General features: G+C 42.9%; 1 protein-coding gene across 3 annotated transcripts in view; it reads left to right on the top strand.

Annotated features, from left to right (window-relative positions):
- The window catches only part of atg5 (ATG5 autophagy related 5 homolog (S. cerevisiae)), a 198,478-nt gene that overhangs the window by 28,257 nt on the left and 146,333 nt on the right, over nt 1-23,888 (top strand). For all 3 annotated transcript variants that reach the window (XM_067984963.1, XM_067984962.1, XM_067984964.1), the window contains exon 4: nt 5,572-5,650. In XM_067984963.1, coding sequence (XP_067841064.1) covers nt 5,572-5,650 — 79 coding nt within the window. The remainder of the gene's footprint in view (nt 1-5,571; nt 5,651-23,888) is intronic.

Genomic DNA, 23,888 nt, shown 5'->3' with positions numbered 1-23,888 from the left:
AGAGCGATTCTTTTTACCACCCCAGTAAAGCTTTCAACATGTGGTTTAAAAGTCTTCATTAGATGATTTTTTTTGGAGATGTAAGTTTTTTTTTGCTCCTGTTAACGTTCTTGAAATTTTGTCGGTTGTACTACTGTGAAATGTTGCGGCATCTCAATGCCACTTGTCAACCCCAACATAACTCTACAGCTTGAGAATGCAGATTCTGCAGCAAATCTGCCCAGAGTTTGCGCATACCTGTATGTAATATTTATGTATGGATGTTTCTTAGCTGTTAGTAATTAATACCATGGGCTCGATTTTCAAATGGCGGCGGGATGGCAGCAGGGCGGGGGGTGGGTCAATGTCAAACCCGGATAATAACATCTTACCGTTCCCCACACGATCGCGAGATAATTGATGCTCGCTAATCTTGTTCACGGGTTTCGAGCCCGACAGCCAGCCTGATTGACAGGCTGGGTGCCGACAGGAGCTGCAATGCCGCGGTGGAGGGAGAAAGAGAGAGAGAGACCTCATCGGGTGCTGGAACAGAGTGGGCCGGGGGGGGGGGGGGGAAACAAAGATGGGGGGGGGTCATCGGCCATCGTCGAAGAGACATCGGGGGTTGGGACATCGGAGCAAGGGGGATACAGGTGAGATCGTTTGAAAGGTAGGTTTATTTAATTTTTTAACTTTGTGAAATTTTATTTAATTTATTTAGTTTATTTTTCCTGATCCGGCCGTGGGAAAGCCGCCCAGGTAAGTTGAAAATCGTTGTAACTACCTACTGTGTAACAAATAAAGTACCTTAAGTACCTCAATAAGGAACATTTGCTTCTTTAAATATCGTAAGCTGGCGGGACTTCCGGATTCCAGAACCGCGCGCGTGCACACAGATGCGTCTGTATGAGACGCGGAAGCTGGGTTGGAGCCGGGTTTCTTATCTGCTCAGGATTTTATCGATTTTCAATGCCCCTCCCCAACGCACCCGGACTTTCATTTGAAAATCGAGCCTCATCTCTCCCCGACCGCACACTCAAGCTGAATTAGACTGTTTGCAACCTTGGTTGATTGATGATGTGGAGATGCCGGATGGACTGGGGTTGACAATTGTAAACAATTTTACAACACCAAGTTATAGTCCAGCAATTTTATTTTAAATTCACAAGCTTTCGGAGGCTTCCTCCTTCCTCAGGTAAATGTTTACCTGAGGAAGGAGGAAGCCTCCGAAAGCTTGTGAATTTAAAATAAAATTGCTGGACTATAACTTGGTTGATTGAGCTTAGCTTTAAACACATCCTATCCACTAGGACCACTTACTTCCAACTCCACAACATCGATTGCCTCAGCCCCTTGTAAATGCCTTTTCATTTGCAGACTTTAAAAACTCTCAAAACCCCTATCTTTAACCAAGCTTTCGGTTACCTTTCTTACTCTTTCTTTTCCTGGCTCTGTCATTTTCCTTATGCACATCTGTGAAGCAATTTTGAATGTTTCTTTACATTTCAGATGCTGTATAAATGCAACATGTTGATGATGTGCATCAGATAAATTGAACCCTAATGATACGTTGAGATTGCCACAAAACTCTAGAACGTGGAGACACGGACACAAGATTTAATTACTTTATGTGGTATGATAGTGTGGTACAGATTGTCGTAAAACTCAACTAGTTCACTAATCTACTTTTAGGAAGGAAACCTACTGTCCTTGCTTGGTCTGGCTTATATGTGACTCCAGTCCCACACCAACGAGGTGACTTTTAACTGCCCTCTGAAGTGGCCTAGCAAGCCACTCCGTTGTCTCAAACTGTTACAAAGAATAACAAGCAGCATTTTGGGAGCATCTTCTCCACAACGCAGTGGTTCAAGAAGAAGGGCCACAGCCACTTTCTCAGGGCAACTAGAGATGGGCAATAAATGCCGGCCTTGCCAGTGACGCCTACATTTTGAGAATGAATTTTAAAATATGCAGAAGATGTGGAATGGGCTGTGCAGGTAGATAGTGTGGAAACATTTAAGGGAGAATTGTAGAAAAATTTGTGGGAGTGGGCGATTGAGAGATATGAGTTTTTGTGGCTGGTGAGATAGGCTGCAGTTTCTTCAGGTCCTGTATTTTCCTATGTCCTATGTCTCACTTGATTTATTTTACCTAACCAGGTGAGACAGCTAGCTACAAAGTGGCCATGAAGTATTAAGTGGTACGTGACCAGTATGTGATATACACCAATACCTGGTGTTCTGAATGGGAATGGTGTTACCTGACACCAAACTTCTAATCCCTGTAGGTTTGCAGCTTGTACACTTACCTGAACTGAGCATCTCGATAATCAGCTAATTAAGAAGCTGAATTCAATGCAGTTACATAATTCCTCTGCATTTCACATATTGCACACTTCAGCTGAATGCTGAGTGGAGAAAGTGGGTAAGATGGTCTATTAGGAACCACAAGGAATGAGAACAGTTCAGAGGAGCACTGACCACAGTAGTGTCAATAAAATAGATGAGAAAGTTTGCATGGGAGAGTGAGCAAGTGATTTCCTATCAGATGACAAGTTTATACCTGTCCTGCCCAGGAGTCTGATGGAGGTGTTGGGGCAGGATTGTCAAACTCACTTTATATGGTGGGCCTGATCCGATATCCTGGCACTTGATGCGGGCCATGTTCAGTGCAAGTTATTAAAATAGGAATAGATAAAGATAAAACATACTAATACTCACTTGCAATACAGGAAATTAAATCCAACTCCAGCTTTCTTGCCCAGCGTTGCAGGTACCCTGTCTGTGACCACACTCTCAGCTTTTGTCCAGTCAACATCCAATTTGTCCAGAGCTTCCACCAAGCTGTTGAAAAGGTCATTTATTGTTGTTATGTCTCTCATCGGCACCAATTTTACAAGCGTGGATACAAAATTGGCTAGGGGACAGAAAGCAGAGAGTAGTGGTGAACGGTTGTTTTTCGGATTGGAGGGAAGTGTACAGTGGTGTTCCCCAGGGGGCAGTATTAGGACCACTGCTCTTTTTGATATATTAATGACCAGGACTTGGGTATGCAGGGTATAATTTCAAAGTTTGCAGATGACCCGAAAGTCAGAAATGTAGTAAACAATGTGGAGGATAATAACAGATTTCAGGAGGACATAGACAGACTGGTGAAATGGGCAGACACATGGCAGATGACATTTAATGCAGAGAAGTGTGAAGTGATGCATTTTGGTAGGAAGGATGAGGAGAGGCAATATAAATTAAATGGTACAATTTTAAAGGGGGTGCAGGAACAGAGGGAACTGGGGGTGTACCTACACAAATCTTTGAAGGTGGCAAGACAAGTTGAGAAGGCTGTTTTTTAAAAAAGTATATTGAATCGCAGGCTTTATTAATAGAGGCATAGAGTACAAAAGCAAGGAAGTTATGTTAAACCTTTATAAAACGCTGGTTAGGCCTCAGCTGAAGTATTGTGTTCAATTCTGGGCACCACACTTTAGGAGGGATGTCAAGGAGAGGGTGAAGAAGAGATTTATTAGAATGGTGCCAAGGATGAGGGACTTCAGTTATGTGGAGAAGCTGGGGTTGTTCTCCTTAGAGCAGAGATGATTAAGAGGAGATTTGATAGAGGTATTCAAAATCATGAATGGTTTTGATAGAGTAAATAAGGAGAAACTATTTCCAATGGCAGAAGGGTCAGTAACCAGAGTTCACAGATTTAAGGTGATTGGCAAAAGAATCAGAGGCGACATGAGGTAACGTTTTTTTATGCAGAGAGTTGTTATGACCTGGAATGTACTACCTGAAAGGGTGGTGGCAGCAGATTCAATAATAACTTTCAAAAGGGAATTGGATAAATACTTGAAGGGAAAAAATTTACACGGCTATGGGGGAGACAGCAGGGGAGTGGGACTAATTGGATGGCTCTTTCAAAGAGCCGGCACAGGCATGATGGGCCAAATGGCAGCCTCCTGTGCTGTAACATGCTATGATACTACTGTGATACACTGCTGTTTCATGGGCAGTCACATCGCTCGCCTTAACAGCAGCGTCACTCACGTGACGAGCATTAGTAAACATTGGTGCTTTCTCAACTGTGCTAATGCAGAAAATTTATCTTCCTGTAGCTTTCCTGTGTACTTGTATTTCTCACCATGGTTTGCTTCATAATGTGTTCGAATGTTGTATTCTTTCACCACAGCTACCTGTAGCTTACAGATCAAGCACTTGGGCTTTCCATTCATGTTCGTAAACAAATACGAAATTCTCCATTTTTCTTGAAATGCATGGTCAACCTTTCTCTTCTTGTGACAATAGAACTTAAAAACCAGGAACATGAGACATTGAATGAATAAAGAAATTATGATTCATTGGAAAATAACCCTGTCACATTTAGCAACTCCAAATTTATGCATCAATATAGCTTTATTTTCTTTTACACTGGTAAGTCAGTCCCAAGTCTGGGAAAAGCACCCAGTGTGCAAAGACCACTCTAAAACACATTCACCTGAAACATAATCAGCCTGTGCAGCAGCGAGGAGAAGCCTGACCACCACTGACCATACGCTACAGCTGAAATGGAAATGGAGCATCTACATGCCCAATTTAAAAGGACCTGGCTTCAGCCAATCAGCATTTCCCTTTGAATTTCAAATTGCAGTACCATGTAATTGAGAAATTGTGCCCAATTTAAAACGACCAAGCTTTCAACTTTGAGCGGCAAATGAGCTAATCGGCAGTCCACGCCCATATTCAAATTTTTCCAGCGAACAAGGATGGCCAGCTGTTTTGGGAGTCTGTGGGCCGGAACATCTCTGTACGTTTCACACCCCTCCGTTAGAGCCTCCCAGATATGGAAGCAGTATTCAAATCTTGGAATACAGCATTAGCAATAGAAGAAATGTAGGAGCCCCACCTGAGCTAAGAGGAGATGGTGTGGCCCAGAATTTTGAAAGGTGAAGGAGGACCAAAAGGACATTGCTCTACTGTTGTGTGTTATTACATGATAATTGACAAAATTACTCGCACCCAAAACATTAAATTTCAAGTATATAAAGCCTTGAAAATATGATCAATGTCATTCCCAATAGGAAATCCAGTTGTGAATAAGAAAAAATGGAAATTATGGCATGTTTTTTAGATTAGTATTCAAGAATGAGGAGGATTATCCTAATAGAACACATTTTCAACATAATGTGTTTTCTGTAGTTGTGTTGCTCATAAAGACTGATCCATAATGTTACCCAACATGGTGGCCCCGAGCTAACATTGCTCTAATATCTGTTACAAGTTGCCCTATGTTTCAGGCAAAAATACTGCTGTGTGCGCCAGATTTTTCTTCCAACATCCTCACTTATATAATAATTCATTGCTGTGTGATCACAATGTAAATGTGAAGCTGAACAGTTTCTAGTGTTACAGGTTGACAAATATTGATGATTCAAAAAGCCATTTGGTGCTTGTAGTTCAAAAAAATTATGTGGACAATTAACTTGCACATTTCATCACAAAAGATTACAAATATTCTGAAATCAGTTTCCAACGATGAGTGCATGAGGTATAATATTTTTCATTTTCAATGCCAATCTTGTTTCCTCTTTTTCATCAGGCATTATCCAATTGGTTTACTTTTTGACCTTCATGCATCGAACACTGCACTACCATGGAACATTATAGTACATTTCAAGGTAATTTTACACTTTTTCTTTGACTGCTGTATTGGTTAAAACTGCAGCATTGCAAGCAAATGCCCAGGATTTTTTAAAGCAAGTCAGTTTTGAAGGCTCATATTACAAACTGTGGTTGTATGTTTTTTTCACCCCATGTGTATAAACTACAGTGGTGATTGCAGCAGTGTATTTGAATTTGGTGAGTTCCGTCTATCTATAACATATTAAATTTTTTGCATCTAACTCACACTTCCTGTTTGTTATATTTACTTTGAATCGTAATGCTTTGTTGTTTGTCTCAAAGTAAAACAGCAGCAAATCATGGGAAATGTGCCAACCAAAAGCGAGAAAACTGGCTGGAGCACTGCAAGTTTGAAGCTATTAAGGACTTTTGAAAACAACAAATCCTGAATGACCAGTCAATAAACGCTCCATAAACTTGTGCTTATCCAAAACTCTGCATGTATTCTAACCCACACCGAGTTCCGTTCACCCATCGCCCCTGTGCTCGCTGACTTATATTGGCTCCTGGTCAACCAATGCCTCAATTTTAAAATTCTTATCCTTGTGTTCAAATCCCTCCATGGCCTCGCCCCTACCCATCTCTTGGTAACCTCCTCCAGCCCTACAACCTCTGAGAACGCTGCATTCCTCTAACTCAGGCCTGTTGTGCATTCCCCACTTCCTTTGACCCACCATTGACGGCGGTGGCTCCAGCTGTCTAGTCCCTAAGCTCTGGAATTCCCTCTTCAAACCATTTTGCCTCTCCACCTCCTTTAAGACTCAGCTTAAAACCTACCTCTTCGACCAAGTGTTTGGTCACCTGTCCTAATGCCTCCTTCTTTGGCTCAGTGTCAGTTTTTGTCAGAGTATGCTCCTGTGAAAGCGCCTTGGAACATTTTACTATATTAAAGGCGCTATATAAATGCAAGTTGTTTACATAGAATTACATGGAACATACAGCACAGAAACAGGCTATTCGGGCCAACTGGTCAATGCTGGTGTTTATGCTCCACACAAGCCATTGTTACAGTTGGTGAAAATGCTGGATGTAAAAACCCTGGAATCATTTATGAAACAAGTAGGCGGAGCAATGTGACGATCGTAGGGTTTTTGCGTTTGGATGAATTAAGATGGACCAAGTGGCTTTCCTCATTTTTCAAGTATCTTCTAATCTTATGAAGTGACTGTCAATTAAGAGTAGACTGTGGAGCAAGTCAAACAGTGTTTACAGCTTGTTATTGTAAATTGTAAACAATTTTACAACACCAAGTTATAGTCCAGCAATTTTATTTTAAATTCACAAGCTTTCGGAGGCTTCCTCCTTCGTCAGGTAAATGTTCAGGAGCTCCTTGAAGCCTACGCATTTATACATATAGAACAATACATGGTGTTTACAGACTGCCCCTGCAACTGCCCGTTGCCAAGGCAATCACCGTGTTCAGACAGAGAGGTGTCACCTGCAGAACCCCCGAATACACATTCAACAAAAAAACAAACAGGAAAAAAAAACAGAGAGAGGCAGAGACATCCGGAAGGCAGAGAAAGCCAGCAAATGACCCATTATATTAAAAACAGATAACATTTGTTCGCTGGTGGGGTAACGTGTAGCGTGACATGAACCCAAGATCCCGGTTGAGGCCGTCCTCATGGGTGCGGAACTTGGCTATCAATTTCTGCTCGACGATGCCCCAGAGCATGGTACATTGGCGAGACCATGCAGACGTTGCGACAACGGATGAACGGACACCGCGCAACAATCGCCAAACAGGAGGGTTCCCTCCCAGTCGGGGAACACTTCAGCAGTCATGGACATTCATCCACCGACCTTCGGGTAAGCGTTCTCCAAGGCGGCCTTCGAGACACACGACAACGCAAAATCGTCGAGCAGAAATTGATAGCCAAGTTCCGCACCCATGAGGACGGCCTCAACCGGGATCTTGGGTTCATGTCACGCTACACGTTACCCCACCAGCGAACAAATGTTATCTGTTTTTAATATAATGGGTCATTTGCTGGCTTTCTCTGCCTTCCGGATGTCTCTGCCTCTCTCTGTTTTTTTTTCCTGTTTGTTTTTTTGTTGAATGTGTATTCGGGGGTTCTGCAGGTGACACCTCTCTGTCTGAACACGGTGATTGCCTTGGCAACGGGCAGTTGCAGGGGCAGTCTGTAAACACCATGTATTGTTCTATATGTATAAATGCGTAGGCTTCAAGGAGCTCCTGAACATTTACCTGACGAAGGAGGAAGCCTCCGAAAGCTTGTGAATTTAAAATAAAATTGCTGGACTATAACTTGGTGTTGTAAAATTGTTTACAATTGTCAACCCCAGTCCATCACCGGCATCTCCACATCATGTTATTGTAAAGGAATTGGTTAGACCGCACCTGGAGTACTGTGAGCAGTTCTGGGCACCGCACCTTCGGAAGGACATATTGGCCTTGGAGGGAGTGCAGCGTAGGTTTACTAGAATGATACCCGGACTTCAAGGGTTAAGCTACGAGGAGAGATTACACAAATTGGGGTTGTATTCTCCAGAGTTTCGAAGGTTAAGGGGTGATCTGATCGAAGTTTATAAGATATTACGGGGAACGGATAGGGTGGATAGAGAGAAACTATTTCCGCTGGTTGGAGATTTTAGGAGTAGGGGGCACAGTCTAAAAATTAGAGCCAGACCTTTCAGGAGCGAGATTAGAAAACATTTCTACACACAAAGGGTTGTAGAAGTTTGGAACTCTTCCGCAAACGGCAATTGATACTAGCTCAATTGCTAAATTTAAATGCGAGATAGATAGCTTTTTGGTAACCAGAGGTATTAAGGGATATGGGCCAAAGGCAGGTATATGGAGTTAGATCACAGATCAGCCATGATCTTATCAAATGGCGGAGCAGGCACGAGGGGCTGAATGGCCTACTCCTGTTCCTATGGAATTCATCTCCTGTCACTGAGGAGAAGTTTTATCCCCAATCTAGTCAAGAACCATAGAATGGGCTGATTAAGGGGCTTCTGATGATTTGATCCTGCCTCCATTACATCCACTGGTCTCTCTCCCCTCCCTCTGCCCCCCAAATTTGAGAGATCGCACAATGGGCAGTGGGCTCTGTATTTGAGGCATGTCTCATGGGGCACGTTGTCCTAAACTCAGCACCTATATTTCTAAATCACTCCCTTGTTGCAGACTCAATAAAGGAGAGTTTCATAGACTGTTACAAATTACAGCACAGGCAGAGGCCAATTGCCCTCCTGTCCTGGTGCTGCCGCTCTCATGTAACCCCATTCCCACCAGATCATAGAATCATAGAAGTTTACAACATGGAAACAGGCCCTTCGGCCCAAAATGTCCATGTTGCCCAGTTTATACCACTAAGCTAGTCCCAATTGCCTGCACTTGGCCCATATCCCTCTATACCCATCTTACCCGTGTAACTGTTCAAATGCTTTTTAAAAGACAAAATTGTACCCGCCTCTACTACTGCCTCTGGCAGCTCGTTCCAGACACTCACCACCCTTTGAGTGAAAAAATTGCCCCTCTGGACCCTTTTGTATCTCTCCCCTCTCATCTTAAATCTATGCCCCCTCGTTATAGACTCCCCTACCTTTGGGAAAAGATTTTGACTATCTACCTTATCTATGCCCCTCATTATTTTATAGACTTCTATAAGATCACCCCTTAACCTCCTACTCTCCAGGGAAAAAAGTCCCAGTCTGTCTAACCTCTCCCTGTAAGTCAAACCATCAAGTCCCGGTAGCATCCTAGTAAATCTTTTCTGCACTCTTTCTAGTTTAATAATATCCTTTCTATAATAGGGTGACCAGAACTGTACACAGTATTCCAAGTGTGGCCTTACTAATGTCTTGTACAACTTCAATAAGACATCCCAAATCCTGTATTCAATGTTCTGACCAATGAAAGCAAGCATGCTGAATGCCTTCTTCACCACCCTATCCATCTGTGACTCCACTTTCAAGGAGCTATGAACCTGTACTCCTAGATCTCTTTGTTCTATAACTCTCCCCAATGCCCTACCATTAACGGAGTAGGTCCTGGCCCGATTCGATCTACCAAAATGCATCACCTCACATTTATCTAAATTAAACTCCATCTGCCATTCATCGGCCCACTGGCCCAATTTATCAAGATCCCGTTGCAATCCCAGATAACCTTCTTCACTGTCCACAATGCCACCAATCTTGGTGTCATCTGCAAACTTACTAACCATGCCTCCTAAATTCTCATCCAAATCATTAATATAAATAACAAATAACAGCGGACCCAGCACCGATCCCTGAGGCACACCGCTGGTCACAGGCCACCAGTTTGAAACACAACCCTCTACAACCACCCTCTGTCTTCTGTCGTCAATCCTATTTTGTATCCAATTGGCTACCTCACCTTGGATCCCGTGAGATTTAACCTTATGTAACAACCTACCATGCGGTACCTTGTCAAAGGCTTTGCTGAAGTCCATGTAGACCACGTCTACTGCACAGCCCTCATCTATCTTCTTGGTTACCCCTTCAAAAAAACTCAATCAAATTTGTGAGACATGATTTTCCACTCACAAAACCATGCTGACTGTTCCTAATCAGTCCCTGCCTCTCCAAATGCCTGTAGATCCTGTCTCTCAGAATACCCTCTAACAACTTACCCACTACAGATGTCAGGCTCACCTGTCTGTAGTTCCCAGGCTTTTCTCTGCCGCCCTTCTTAAACAAAGGCACAACATTTGCTACCCTCCAATCTTCAGGCACCTCACCTGTAGCGGTGGATGATTCAAATATCTCTGCTAGGGGACCCGCAATTTCCTCCCTAACCTCCCATGACGTCCTGGGATACATTTCATCAGGTCCCGGAGATTTATCTACCTTGATGCGCGTTAAGACTTCCAGCACCTCCCTCTCTGTAATATGTACACTCCTCAAGACATCACTATTTATTTCCCTAAGTTCCCGAACATCCATGCCTTTCTCAACCGTAAATACCGATGTGAAATATTCATTCAGGATCTCACCCATCTCTTGTGGTTCCGCACATAGATGACCTTGTTGATCCTTAAGAGGCCCTACTCTCTCCCTAGTTACTCTTTTGCCCTTTATGTATTTGTAGAAGCTCTTTGGATTCTCCTTTGCCTTATCTACCAAAGCAATCTTATGTCCCCTTTTTGCCCTCCTGATTTCTCTCTTATCTCTACTCCGGCAATCTCTATACTCTTCAAGGGATCCACTTGATCTCAGCTGCCTACGCATGTCATATGCCGCCTCCTTTTTGACTAGGGCCTCAATCTCCCGAGTCATCCAAGGTTCCCTACTTCTACCAGCCTTGCCCTTCACTTTATAAGGAATGTGCTTACCCTGAACCCTGGTTAACACACTTTTGAAAGCCTCCCACTTACCAGACGTCCCTTTGCCTGCCAACAGACTCTCCCAATCAACTTCTGAAAGTTCCTGTCGAATACCATCAAAATTGACCTTTCCCCAATTTAGAATTTTAACTTTTGGGCCAGACCTATCATTCTCCAGAGCTATCTTAAAACTAATGGAATTATGATCACTGGTCCCAAAGTGATCCCTCACTAACATTTCTGTCACCTGCCCTTCCTTATTTCCCAAGAGGAGGTCCAGTTTTGCCCCCTCTCTGGTCGGGCCATCCACATAGTGAATGAGAAATTCCTCCTGAATACACTCAACAAATTTCTCCCCATCCAAGCCCCTAATGCTATGGCTGTCCCAGTCAATGTTGGGAAAGTTAAAGTCCCGTACTATTACCACCCTATTTTTCTTGCAGTTGTCTGTAATCTCCTTACATATTTGCTCCTCAATTTCCCGTTGACTATATGGGGGTCTGTAGCACAATCCTATCAAAGTGATCTCTCCCTTCTTATTTTTCAGTTCTACCCATATAGACTCAGTGGGCGAACCCTCGGATATATCCCCTCTCACTACTGCCGTGATGTTCTCCCAAATCAAGAACGCAACTCCCCCTCCTCTCTTACCTCCTGCTCTATCTTTCCTATAGCATCTGTACCCTGGAACATTGAGCTGCCAGTCCTGCCCCTCCCTCAGCCATGTTTCAGTAATAGCTATAACATCCCAGTCCCATGTACCCATCCATTCCCTGAGTTCATCTGCCTTGCCCATCAGACTTCTTGCATTGAAATAAATGCAGTTTAATCTAGACTTCCCTTGGTCTTTGCCCTGCTTTCTCAGACCATCTGTCCGGTCATGTTTTGTACACTCTCCCTTACTGCCTTTTGTTTCTGTCACCACTTTACTTCCCACTGACTTCCTGCATCGGTTCCCATCCCCCTGCCACATTAGTTTAAACCCTCCCCAACAGCACTAGCAAACACTCCCCCTAGGACATTGGTTCCAGTCCTGCCCAGATGCAGACCGTCCAATTTGTACTGGTCCCACCTCCCCCAGAACCGGTTCCAATGGCCCAGGAATTTGAATCCCTCCCTCTTGCACCATCTCACGCCACGTATTCATCCTAGCTATCCTGTCATTCCTACTCTGACTAGCCCGTGGCACTGGTAGCAATCCTGAGATTACTACCTTTGAGGTCCTACTTTTTAGTTTAACTCCTAACTCCCTAAATTCAGCTTGTAGGACCTCATCCCGTTTTTTACCTATATCGTTGGTACCTATATGTACCACGACAACTGGCTGTTCACCCTCCCCCTCCAGAATGTCCAGCAGCCGCTCCGAGACATCCCTGACCCAGATCCTTTTATATTTTTCCTTTTCAAATGCGTATCCCATTTCCTTTTAAATGACGTTTTCAAGTAATGCCTCAATAGCCGTTAGTGGTGATGCATCCTATGGTCTAATAGCCCTCAATGTAAAAACCTTTCTTCTCCTTCCTCCTTGGTTCTTCCAGGTGAATCCGCAGTCTCCATCTGTTTGATCCCCATTCGTCCATCAGTGGAAACAATCTTTCGCTATTTACCCATAGTAAAGTCTCCAGGTTTCACGCACCCCTTTACCGGCTGTTGCTCCCCACTCATCCCCTCTCCCATTCACCATGCTGCTGCTGCTCCCAGGCATTGCAGGAAATGCTGGCCCCATCCCCACTCCATTCCCCATCTCCACCAGTCGCTCCAGTTTCTGGTCACCCCTAAGCGGGGGAGAGCTTTCTGCGGCGGCAGGGGGTAACGTCATGGAGCTGGGGGGAGGGCCACTACTGTGGTGAAAAATATGAAGGGCAAAGTTCTCCCGGCTGCTAGCAGTAGTGCCATATAGATTCATTCCCCATTCTGGGAGACTCCCAGACAATCCGGGAAGGTTGGCAATCGTAATCATAACCTTCACTTCAGAGCACTAATGCCATCTATGTTTCCTATACGAGCCATCCTTGTGGTATCTCTGTGGGAGATTGCCAGACCCGTGGTTAATTACAGCCACTTTACTTTGTGAGCTTGTCTATTCCTGGTTTAAAAATGAGCTAAAAGAGTGACTTTCATCTCTTCAGTCATGCCTGGAAATAAATTCAGAGATGTAAAGGCAGTGGTCTAATTCCCTTCATTACCAAGGCCCCTATTCTACCTTTCTGACTGAAATGGATGTTTGGGAACTTGGATTGGAAGCAAGAACAAAGTGTGAAAAGGATTCCTACTTCATTGTGACACAGCATCTTTTTTAATGGGAACGGAAAGCAAAATTTTAACCAGCAAAGTGACCTTTGTGTGAAAGTGGTCAATGTTGGAAATATTTGCAAAGTTTTCGCAGCCTGGGTGATGTACCTTTCTTTCGTATGAAAGCTTTCAGTTGAAGAAGTGCCAACATTTTAAGAAAAACTGTCGAAAATATACATGATTGACTTTAGATAAGATGTGAAGTGGCTCTTCTGGCTGGCTAAATATTATCTGAATTTGTCTCCATGTGCTGAGTCTTGGAAAAAAAAAATTATGGGCTATAATTTTTATACAAAGAAGTCAAAAACAAAGTGTATTGTCAAACTGCATTATATGAATAAAATGTAGGAAGTAGTTTGCTACATTAACTACATTCAGAGTCACTTGTCAAATCACACAATTCAGTTGTGGGAAAATGCCATTGGTTACTCTGCCATGATGCCTCGTTGGCAAAAAATAAACACTCAATGCTCCACGGCTTCCCCCTTTCCTATCTCTTGACTTCCTTCAGCCCTAGAACCTTTCCCCCACCCCCGTTGAACTTTCTATCCTTCTGACTCAGTCATCTTGTGCATCCTTATCCCTCCCCCCCCCCCCCCCCCCAATCCCTTTGTTTTACAATTGATGGCTGTGCCATCAGCTACCTAGGTCCCACACTGGAATTCCCTCCCTAAATTCCTACCCTTCTCTACTTTCTTCCTTTAAGACCCATCTCTGACCAATTTTTTGGTCATGCATGCTAATCTCTCCTCCTCTGGCTCTGTGTTTTTCTCATGTTTCTGGGGATATTTTTCTCAATTTGAAGGAGCTGCGTAAATGCAGTTTACTGTTCTTGGAGAGAAGTGGACTACTAGCTGTTGATACCGAGCTGGGGTGCTAATACTGACATAGTCAATGAAGATTAAGTTGAAATTTATGAACGATAATTAAAAACTCATTCTTGACAGCTGGCATAAAGAGAAATTAACATACCTGGATTTTATTGAAATAGCCCTTGGATGCCCAAATTTGGTTATAGTGCTCCGTTGTGTATAGTGTTCATTTTTGCTTTGTGCCAAATCGAGTGCTATATTTGGATTGTACTCTTATTTAGACTTCAACCTTGCATTCTGTGACATTGTCTCAATCCCTTTATGTATTACTACCAAATAAGACAAGTAATTTAGACACATGCATGCACAGGACTAGAAAAGACCATTGCTATCCATCTGACTGGCCCCAATTTGTTGTAGTGTAATACCCTTGACAAATCCTGTTAATTTCTAACTTAATATAGTCCAATTTGCCGGTAAGTGTGGCATGTATAGCTCTGGAGGCATTGAAATGCCAGGTTTTGAGCAGTTCTGCATGATAAATCCCTTGCAACAAATTAGTTGCCCCATGTGTAGCACACCGCAGACTGTGCTACTTGTATTTAAAACTGCATTATCTTAGAGTTGTAATAGAGATGGCAGAACTACAATTGAAATGGGTGTGCATGTAAACATTTAGTTTAATATTTCTCTTTTAAAAAAAAATTTGGGATGAAATTTAGGATCCCTCTGCACAGGCATTTTCCTTATCCATATTGTGTGGCATGGTATTGTGTTGCTGGTCATTTAAGCATAGAAGTTTGTAGCAGAGAAAGAGGCCATTTGGTCCAGCATGTCTGTGCTGGGTCTTTGCTAGGGCAATCCAAAACTGATCCCACTCCACTGCTCTCTTCCCAGAGCTTTGTGTCTTTTTTTGTTTGAGGTTTATCCAGTTTTCCCTTACAAGGTATGATCTGTGCTTCAACCATTCCTTACGACAAAGCATTTTGCAATTCAACAACTCTATGCAAACAAATTTCTCCTAGTCCCCCTCTGACAATTTTAAATTGACCCGTTGGCAATGATTCCCTATCCATGCGAGATAGTTTACAAAACCCAAAATGCAGTTTTTTTTAATGGCTTTTTCGTGTGCACTTTCTAGGAATCCTATATTTAATTTCTAGGGGTCGCTGTTATTCATACATAGGAATGTATGCTCCTATTCCTCATTTTTCCTCCCAAAATATGTTACCTCATATTTCTCCCCATTAAAGTGTATCTGCCACCTGTCTGCCTATTCCACTAACCTGTTTATGTTCTCTTTGAAGTCTTTGCAGTTTACCTCATTGCCGCAATCCTTACTTTTGTGTCATCAGCAAATATTGGACCCTGCTCCCTATGGCAAGTCCAAATCATCTATCTATACCAAAAACAAAAGTGGACCAATAATTACTCCTGGCGTACACTATTTCCAACGCTTCCCTAATCCAAGCAACACCTGTTTACTCTAACTCTTTGTTTTCTTTCTGCCAACCAAGTCCATGACCTGTCTCTTTCTTTGCAATTTTTGCTGTTAAATCCAGTTTCCATAGGCTGGCAACAGACTTATAGACCAAGTTTTACCTAAGCTAGAGAGAGTTAACAATGGCTAAACATCTTGAATTTTGAATGTATAGTTTTAAGAAAGTTACTAGAATTGGTGATACATGGCTCAAAGCCAAAGCCAAAGTCTTTAGAAAAGGACATATGGACAGCAGCGGAGATTGTAGGGTGGAAAATAAATGCTTGGAGAGACTACTGCATCAGTGTTTTGCACTGACATTGTTGCACCGTATAAGTGGAAAATTGCACACCGAATAGGAGCAATAGCTATAACAATTAAGTACTATAGATTGAACATTTTGAAATGTAACGAAAACTGAAAAAACTGGAAACACGTAACAGGTCAGGCAGGCAACATCTATGGAGAGAACAGAGGCGTTAATGTTGAGATGTTGACCCTTGGTTAAAACTGTTCTGATGAAGGGTCTACACCTCTGTTCTTTTCACACATGCTGACTGACCTGAGTGTTTCTAGCATTTTCTGTTTCCGATTTCTAGTATCTGCAGTTACTTGCATTTTGTTTATTTTGAAATGTAGCTTGGAATCTGTTGATTTTACAGCCATTAGTTCTCTTTAACTGGAAAAAGAAACTTAAAGTCTAAGGTCAACTGGAATGGCTGCATTCTTTTGTGTTTTGCTGTGCAAGTAGGTTGCCCTATATTGAGAACATAACCTTCTGTTAAATGCTAATTAAGCTATTTTTATGCCTTGGGCATTGGCAACAGAATGCAACAAAAGGTTTGTTCAACCACGAGAGGTTTGAATGGCAGCGTCACTTTCTACTCCTGACAATTGATACTATTATCGTTGTTTGGGAAGTTGCAGTATGATTTTCAAAGTGTTAAAATAAACCATAACACAATTCTGAGAGAACCAAGTACTGCCAAGAATCCCATCAGAATAATTCAAGGTAAAGGCTTCAATATGTACATTTTGTGTGCATATGTATTTCCTCCCACTCTCGTTTCTCTTTGATCAATGTTGTTTCCTTTTATATTAGTATGCAAAAGGATTATGGTGGTTAATTATCCTGACAAAATCATGAGACTATGCCAAAGGTGAGAACAAATGTTTATCCATTTAGTAATATCTCATTTGTATGTATTCCTGTAGAAAGGTGAGACAATTAAATTGCTTCAACAATGATGTGTGAATACTGTGTGCAGCTGAAATTGTGGAATCTTGAAATGTACCTTTGAGACTAAAGGTACATTTTAAGATTCTAATGCCGCAGATTTAAAATTCACATTCTTGTGTTCAAATCCCTTCATACCTCAGCCCTCCCTATCTCTGTAACCATCTTCAGCCCTACAACCCTCTGAGAATTTTGCGTTCCTCTAACTGTAGCCTTGTATATTTCCACTCCCTTCACCCCACCATTGGCAGCTGTGCCTTCAGCCATCTAAACCATATGCTCTGGAATTCCCTCCCTAAACCTCTCTGCCTCTCCCCCTTAAAGACCCTTTTTAAAACTCACATGACCAAGCTTTTGGTTACCCCTCCTAACATCTGCTTCTTTGGCTCAGCGTCAATTTTTATCTGATTATGGTATTGAGAAGCACTTTGGGAGGTTTTTATATGTTAAAGGTGCTATATAAATGCAAATTATTGTTGCTATTGTACATGAATCTCTAACTTCAGTGATCAGTTGAGTGTAGTGTTAGAGGCAGAGACCTATGGGGTAAATGTATAATTTCTTGAAGGTGTGAGTGCAAGTAGATAAAACCATTTAAAAAAAAAGTCCAATAGCATTTCGGGTACTTCCTGATTTCACTCCTAAATGTCCTAACTCTAATTTTAGGATTATGCCCCCTTGTTCTGGATTCCCCCACCCGAGGAAATAGTTTCTCTTTATCTACCCTACCGAATCCCTTTATCATTTTAAATACCTCGATGAGACCACCCCTCAACCTTCTAAACTCAAGGGAATACAAACCAAGTTAATGCAACCTGTCCTCATAATTTAACCCTTTAAACCCCGGTGTCATTTGGGTGAATCTGGACTGTGCTGCATCCAAGGCTAATGTATCTTTGCTGAGGTTCAGTCCCCAAAACTGAACACAGTACTCCAGATGGGGTCTGACCAAGTCTCTATACAACTGAAGCATCGCTTTTTCACTCTTGAATTCCAACCGCCAAGAAGTAAAGGCCAACATTCCATTAGCCTTTTTGATTACTTTTTGTACCTGTGCACTAACTTTTAGTGATGTGTACCTGAACACGCAAATCCCTTTGCTTCTCCGCAGCACCTTATTGTTTAGAAAATATTCCGATTTGTCTTTTCCCAAATCCAAAATCAATAACCTTGCACTTCCACACATTGAACTCCTTCCGCCATAGTTTTTCCCTTCACTTAGTCTTTTTCTCATTGTAACTTCCTGCTCCTGTCTACACAACTTACAGGTACGGTAGCATAGTGGTTATGTTACTGGACTAATATTCTGGAGTCATGAGTTCAAATCCTGCCACGGCAGCTGGGGAATTTAAATTCAATTAATTAAAATCTGGAATAAAAAAAAACTAGTATCAGTAATAGTGGCCATGAAACTACCGGATTGTTGTAAAAACGCATCTGGTTCACTAATGTCTTTTAGGGAAGGAAACCTGCCTACCTAGTCTGGCTTATATGTGACTCCAGACCCACAGCAATGTGGTTGATTCTTAATCGCCCTCTGAAATGGCCTAGCAAGCCACTCAGTTGTTCAAGAAGGTGGCTTACCGCCACCTTCTCGAGGGCAATTAGGGATGGGCAATAAATGCTGGCTTTGCCAGCGACGCGCACATCCCATGAACGAATATTTAAAAAAAAACTTACTGTGCCTTCTAACTTGATGTCATCAGCAAACTTAGATATACAACTCTCTATTCCTATATCCAAGTCATTAATGTATTTGGTGAAAAACTAAGGCACCAGTACAGACCCCTTGGGAACACCACTTGTCATATTCTGCCAATCAGAGAACGTTCCTTTTATCCCTACTCTGTCTCCTACCTCCCAACCAATTACTAACCCACATCACATTACCTCCAATTCAATGTGCTTATATTTTTTGCTAATGCAGTAATCTCTTGTGTGGAATCTTATCAAATACCTTCTGGAAGTCCATACAGAAAACATCCATGTGTTTATACACCATGCTAGTGACATCCTCAACAAATTCAACTAGATTAGTCGGACATAATCTACTCTTTACAAATTCATGCTGATTTTCGTTGATCAGCTCATACTTGTCCAAGTGCTCAGTCGCTCTGGGCCCGATATTAGGAGGGAGGTGGATTGCCAGTGGGGGGGTCGACTGGGATAGTGGGTAACCCGCCCAGTAAAATTTGTGGGCTCCCCACGCGATCGCGAGTAAATTGAAGCCACTTACCTTGGCTTCCAGGTTTCGCGCTGGAAAGCCCCGCAGCGGGCAGACTGCGCACCTGCATCATAGGCTGTCAGCTGGAGGAGCCCTATTTAAATAGGCAGTCGTCCACTGACTGATGCTGCAGAAAGGAGCCAAAATTGCAGCATGGAGCAGCCCAGCGGGAAAGGCTGCTCCCAGGTTTAATGATGCCTCACTCCAGGTCCTACTGGATGGGGTGAGGAGGAGTGGGGGGTCAGAGATCTTCTCCCCGGCGGACGGGAGGGAGTGGCCTGCCTCTGCCACCACGAAGGCCTGGCTTGAGGTGCAGAGGAGGTAATCAGCACCACCAACATATCACGCTCCTGCATATAGTGCAGGAGGCGCTTCAATGACCTCAGTAGGTCAGCCAAAGTGAGTACACTTACTCATTCCCCTACACTCCGTTTGCCACATCATCGCTCCCACCCCACATCTCCTTCTGCACTGCCAACACTACTCTATCACATCACTCCTCACACCCACTCAAAGCTCATCCTCATCTTACCTGTACTTACTCACCTCGCCAGTACCCATCCCACCACTACCACTCATCCCAAGCCTCATACACTCATGGCACATACTCACCCTCTGATGCATCTCTTTCACAGTCAGCCTCACCCAATCTGCCACTACCTGTGCTGCAGCCACAGGGCATGCATCACATATGTGTAGTAGGAAGCGTAAGGCAAACGTGTCGTGAGCATGAAGGGGATGCACAAGGGTGTTTGAGGGTTTGTACTTATATTTGATTTCTGATCAACTCACATTACATATATTGTCACCACTACTGCCATGTCTTGGCCATTTGTGACTGGCTTGTGCAATAATGCCCTTTCATGAGGTAATCTATGAACCCATTGGGTCACCCTACAGTGGGTGTATGTGTAGTTGCACGACTACTTTGTGCAGGTGCCTGTTGCGTAGCACTGTGTTGCGTAGCTCCACGTGGGGGAGGTGGACGGCATGCCTGGCGAGGCTGGTGATGTTGCTTGTCCTCCAATAGAGTGATGAATGCAGCAATGGACCCCCCTCCCCCATCCTGACGGTGTGAGTGTGAGGGGGTCCACAAAGTAGGTAAATGTGTTTGGATAGCAGAGTTTAGGGTATGATTTAATAATTTGGAGTGAGGAGACAACGGTGTGGCAGGCAAAACTTTGTCTGAGGTGACAGAGTGCCCTGCTGCAATGAATGAGGGTTTACCCCGCACCTGTTAAATGGACCTTTGCAGCTGCCGCTGGCTGCAACACGTCTGTTTAAACAGGGAGTGTTTCCCCCAGCATGGGAAACACGCTCTGGGTAGTCCAAAATCCGAATCCTCCTAAAATCTCCAACTAATGAGGTCTGTAAATAACCTCAAGTACCCAGATAATGATCTTAAGTGGGATCCCGCTGGCTTTGATTGCCGGTGGGAGTCACTCATGCGGGGGCTGCGCGCGCACAAATTTGCGTCATTGGGGAACCCGGAAGTGGGCGGGTTGGAGCAGGGATCTGGACACGCTCTGGGAATCCCCAATTTTAGGAGCCCCCGCCACGAAGGCACCCGCTCAGCCATCCGAAAATTGACCCCTCTGTCTCTGAAGAAGTTACTGGAATCTATCACAATTGATGTTAAACCGACGGACCTGTGGTTACCTGGTTTATCCCCCTCTCCCTTCTTAACTAATGGAGTGACATTTGCAATTTTCCCATCCAAAGGCACGAATTGCTGAATCTAGAGAGCTTTGGAAACGAATCTATCTGCAATTTTCTCAGCTACTTTTTCTAATACTCTGAGGTGGAAATCATCAGGTCCTGGATATTTGTCTATCTTAAGTCCCATTATTTTCTCCATTACCTTTTTTTTCTTAAATTAAACATATGTGGTGTTTTATCCTCTTCTTGCATGGTGAAAATGGATGCAAAGTATTCATTTTAACATGTTTGCCGTTTCCTTATTGTCCATTATAGAATTGCCTGCGCCCGTCTTTGGGCTCATGTACCCCATTACCACTCTCTCTTCGAATTGTCTCAACACCGAGCCCTAAGGCTCCCCACTCTGACGTAACACCTCTAATAAGTACTTGTTTATCAATTTCTTATTGATTCCCAGAGTTTACCCTGAATCCCAGTAGCTTGGAGTTTGAGTTCCCAAGTGATACCAAAATTTCCAAGTGATGCAAAAATTTCTGACACAAATTTGCTGCTAAAAGCTTAGTCATTTTTAAAGGAATGTTTACACTAGGTTGATTTAATTAAATTTTTTGAAGGAGCTATGTGTGTGTTTCAGAGGGAGACAGACAGATTGGAATTTCTGTTTGTAATGTATTCATATTAGGGCTGTCAAGTAATGAAAAAAATTAATCGTAATTAATCTTTCAATGAAAAATTTTAATCAAATATTTAATTGATACAACAACTGCATCCATTCCGCTTGTGCACAGAAGCTTATGGGGAGGAATTGTGAGGTGTACAGAAGGCTGCACGTGGTTCCGAGTTACTGTCCACGTAACTTCTGTGATTACTGCGCATTTAAAAAAAAAACAAATTGTCAAAAAATGAACGTGTTAATCACAGAAATTAACTGCCATTAATTAACAGACATGTTTTATGCAAGTATGGTATTTATATATCCAGGGAAAACAGTATTTAGTTTTCAGGAACCAATTGAAAAAATATTTAATGCACTATCGATCGGGAGATCTCTTTTAAAAACTTTGAAACTAGTGCTGCCAGACTGGGTACTGATCTCACCACTTCACCCCTCACCAATTCTGCTGGGCTTTTCTCTTCTGCCCCATCACCTATTGCTGACACAGCAGGAATACCATGGTGGGCCAAACCTACATTGCACTCAATGAGCCAAAACCCCAGATTCCCGCTCCAGAATGGTCCAGTACCTCAGCACCTCTAACCTTTGCTGTCAGTGCTAGCACCTCCACTCCTCTTGTGCTGCTGAATTTCCCAGATGTTCCCTCCACCTTTTCTAAATCCCATGGCCATCATCCAGTGCTCCCAAACCCCAGATGCTCCCTCTGATGCTGCTAACCTCAAAATGCTCCCCAAGAAGCTCCTCTTCTTCCGATCTAGTGTATTGCTCTGTATCCTAGGCTTTGAGAAAGGTAAGAGAATAAAATACTGACTACATTGGTGAAGGCTACTGATATATAGATTTAACATAAAACTGGACAGAATTACAGAATTTGATTCTGAAAATATCTGTGAAACTCTTGAGTACCATGTAATGAAAATACAGTTTGTTATTCAGTCACTAGAAATCAGTGGCCCTAATCATACGTTGTGCATAACATGACTTAAACAGTCGAGCCCTAATAAAATGATGCATACTCTAAGATGCTGTGAGCAGTATCACTTGAGAGCTATTGCAGCTCTCCCATGGTATCATTCAAGGTTACTCTGGGGACTAGTGCTCAGTTGTGATGTTTAGCTTCTAACCTGCCTTGTCCCTTTAGGCCGTTGCTCAGGTGGGGAAGTAGTTAATGCTTAGCTTTTGTTTTGGAAGTGTACCTTTTTGAAGTTTGATATTTGGAATGCAACAGATGCATAATAGACACGAGACATAAATATATTTTAAAGATTTCTATAGTACATTGTTTCCATGAGGGAGCTTGATAGTGGAAATATGGAGTTGGGGTTTGTTTTTAAAAAAAAATAGATGTTGCATAGAGTTGATGAGGGTATGGTAGAGGGTTAGAAAGTGGTTGTGGGGATGTGACGTGATGAGAATGGATACACATTGTAGTGTCTGATTAATGGGGCAGTATAGTGTGCCTGAATTGGGGGGAATAGTGTTGGTAAAATTTGCGAGTGCAGAAGTGGCACAATAAAAGCTGGACAGAAATTCAAAATACAAAGTATAAAGTAGGGAGATAAACTTTAAGTGACAAATACCAAAAGTGTCAAAGGACTTAGGTAGGCATATCATACATGCTTTAGTCATTCCATAGCCTCGGGGTCAGTATTGTGGAGACTGGAAAGTCCTCCTGGTAGATCAGCATGAAATGAGCAGCTGTTCAGTAGAAGTCTGGTGTCCTCAACTGCACTGCAGCTATACAGAGGGCTGTTCATTTGCTGCACATTTAAAATGGTTGAGCTTGCACCAGAGATGACATGAAATTAGGCAGTCTCATCAGGATGGGTGATGAGGAAAGAGTTTCTTACAAAGGGAGCAGCTCATTCCCATTCCCATTCTGTTTGCCATAATGAGGCAACATCTGCTGTGGAGATGGTTGAAAGTATAATTGAGGGTGGTCTTCTGCTAATGGGATGAAGGTGAGGTGCCTCCCGTATAGCTTTGAAAAGTGGCAGTTGTGGCATCTCCTGGATTTTCTCAAGAATGTTCTTTGTTGCAAAATGACACCTGATATTAGGAGGACATATATTTGAGAGGACAGTTAGCCATTCGTTGTTTAGGAACATAGGAACAGGATTAGGCCATTCAGCCCCTTGTGCCTGCTCCGCCATTTGATAAGATCATGGCTGATGTGTGATCTAACTCCATATGCCTGCCTTTGGCCCATATCCCTGAATACCTCTGGTTGCCAAAAAGCTATCTATCTCGGATTTAAATTTAGCAATTGAGCTAGTATCAATTGCCGTTTGTTGATCTCATAGTCTCCGCTACTATTCTCATTGTTTGATTTAATTGTACTTCAGCTAGTTTTGTGTGGGAAGAGTTTAACCACACAGGAACACAGTATTCTCCAACTGAGCAGCAGACAGCTAATGTCGCTGCGCAATGGTTTGCGCATTAGTTCCTCAAGTTGAGCCCACAAGCTTATTTAGGAGACCATTTCTGCCCTTGATCTTCTGAGCTACCTTGGTGAAGTGGTCCTTGTAGGTAA

Source organism: Heptranchias perlo, chromosome 5 (assembly GCF_035084215.1).
Source record: "Heptranchias perlo isolate sHepPer1 chromosome 5, sHepPer1.hap1, whole genome shotgun sequence".
Lineage (NCBI taxonomy): Eukaryota > Metazoa > Chordata > Chondrichthyes > Hexanchiformes > Hexanchidae > Heptranchias > Heptranchias perlo.
This window is presented reverse-complemented; position numbering and strand designations above follow the sequence as displayed.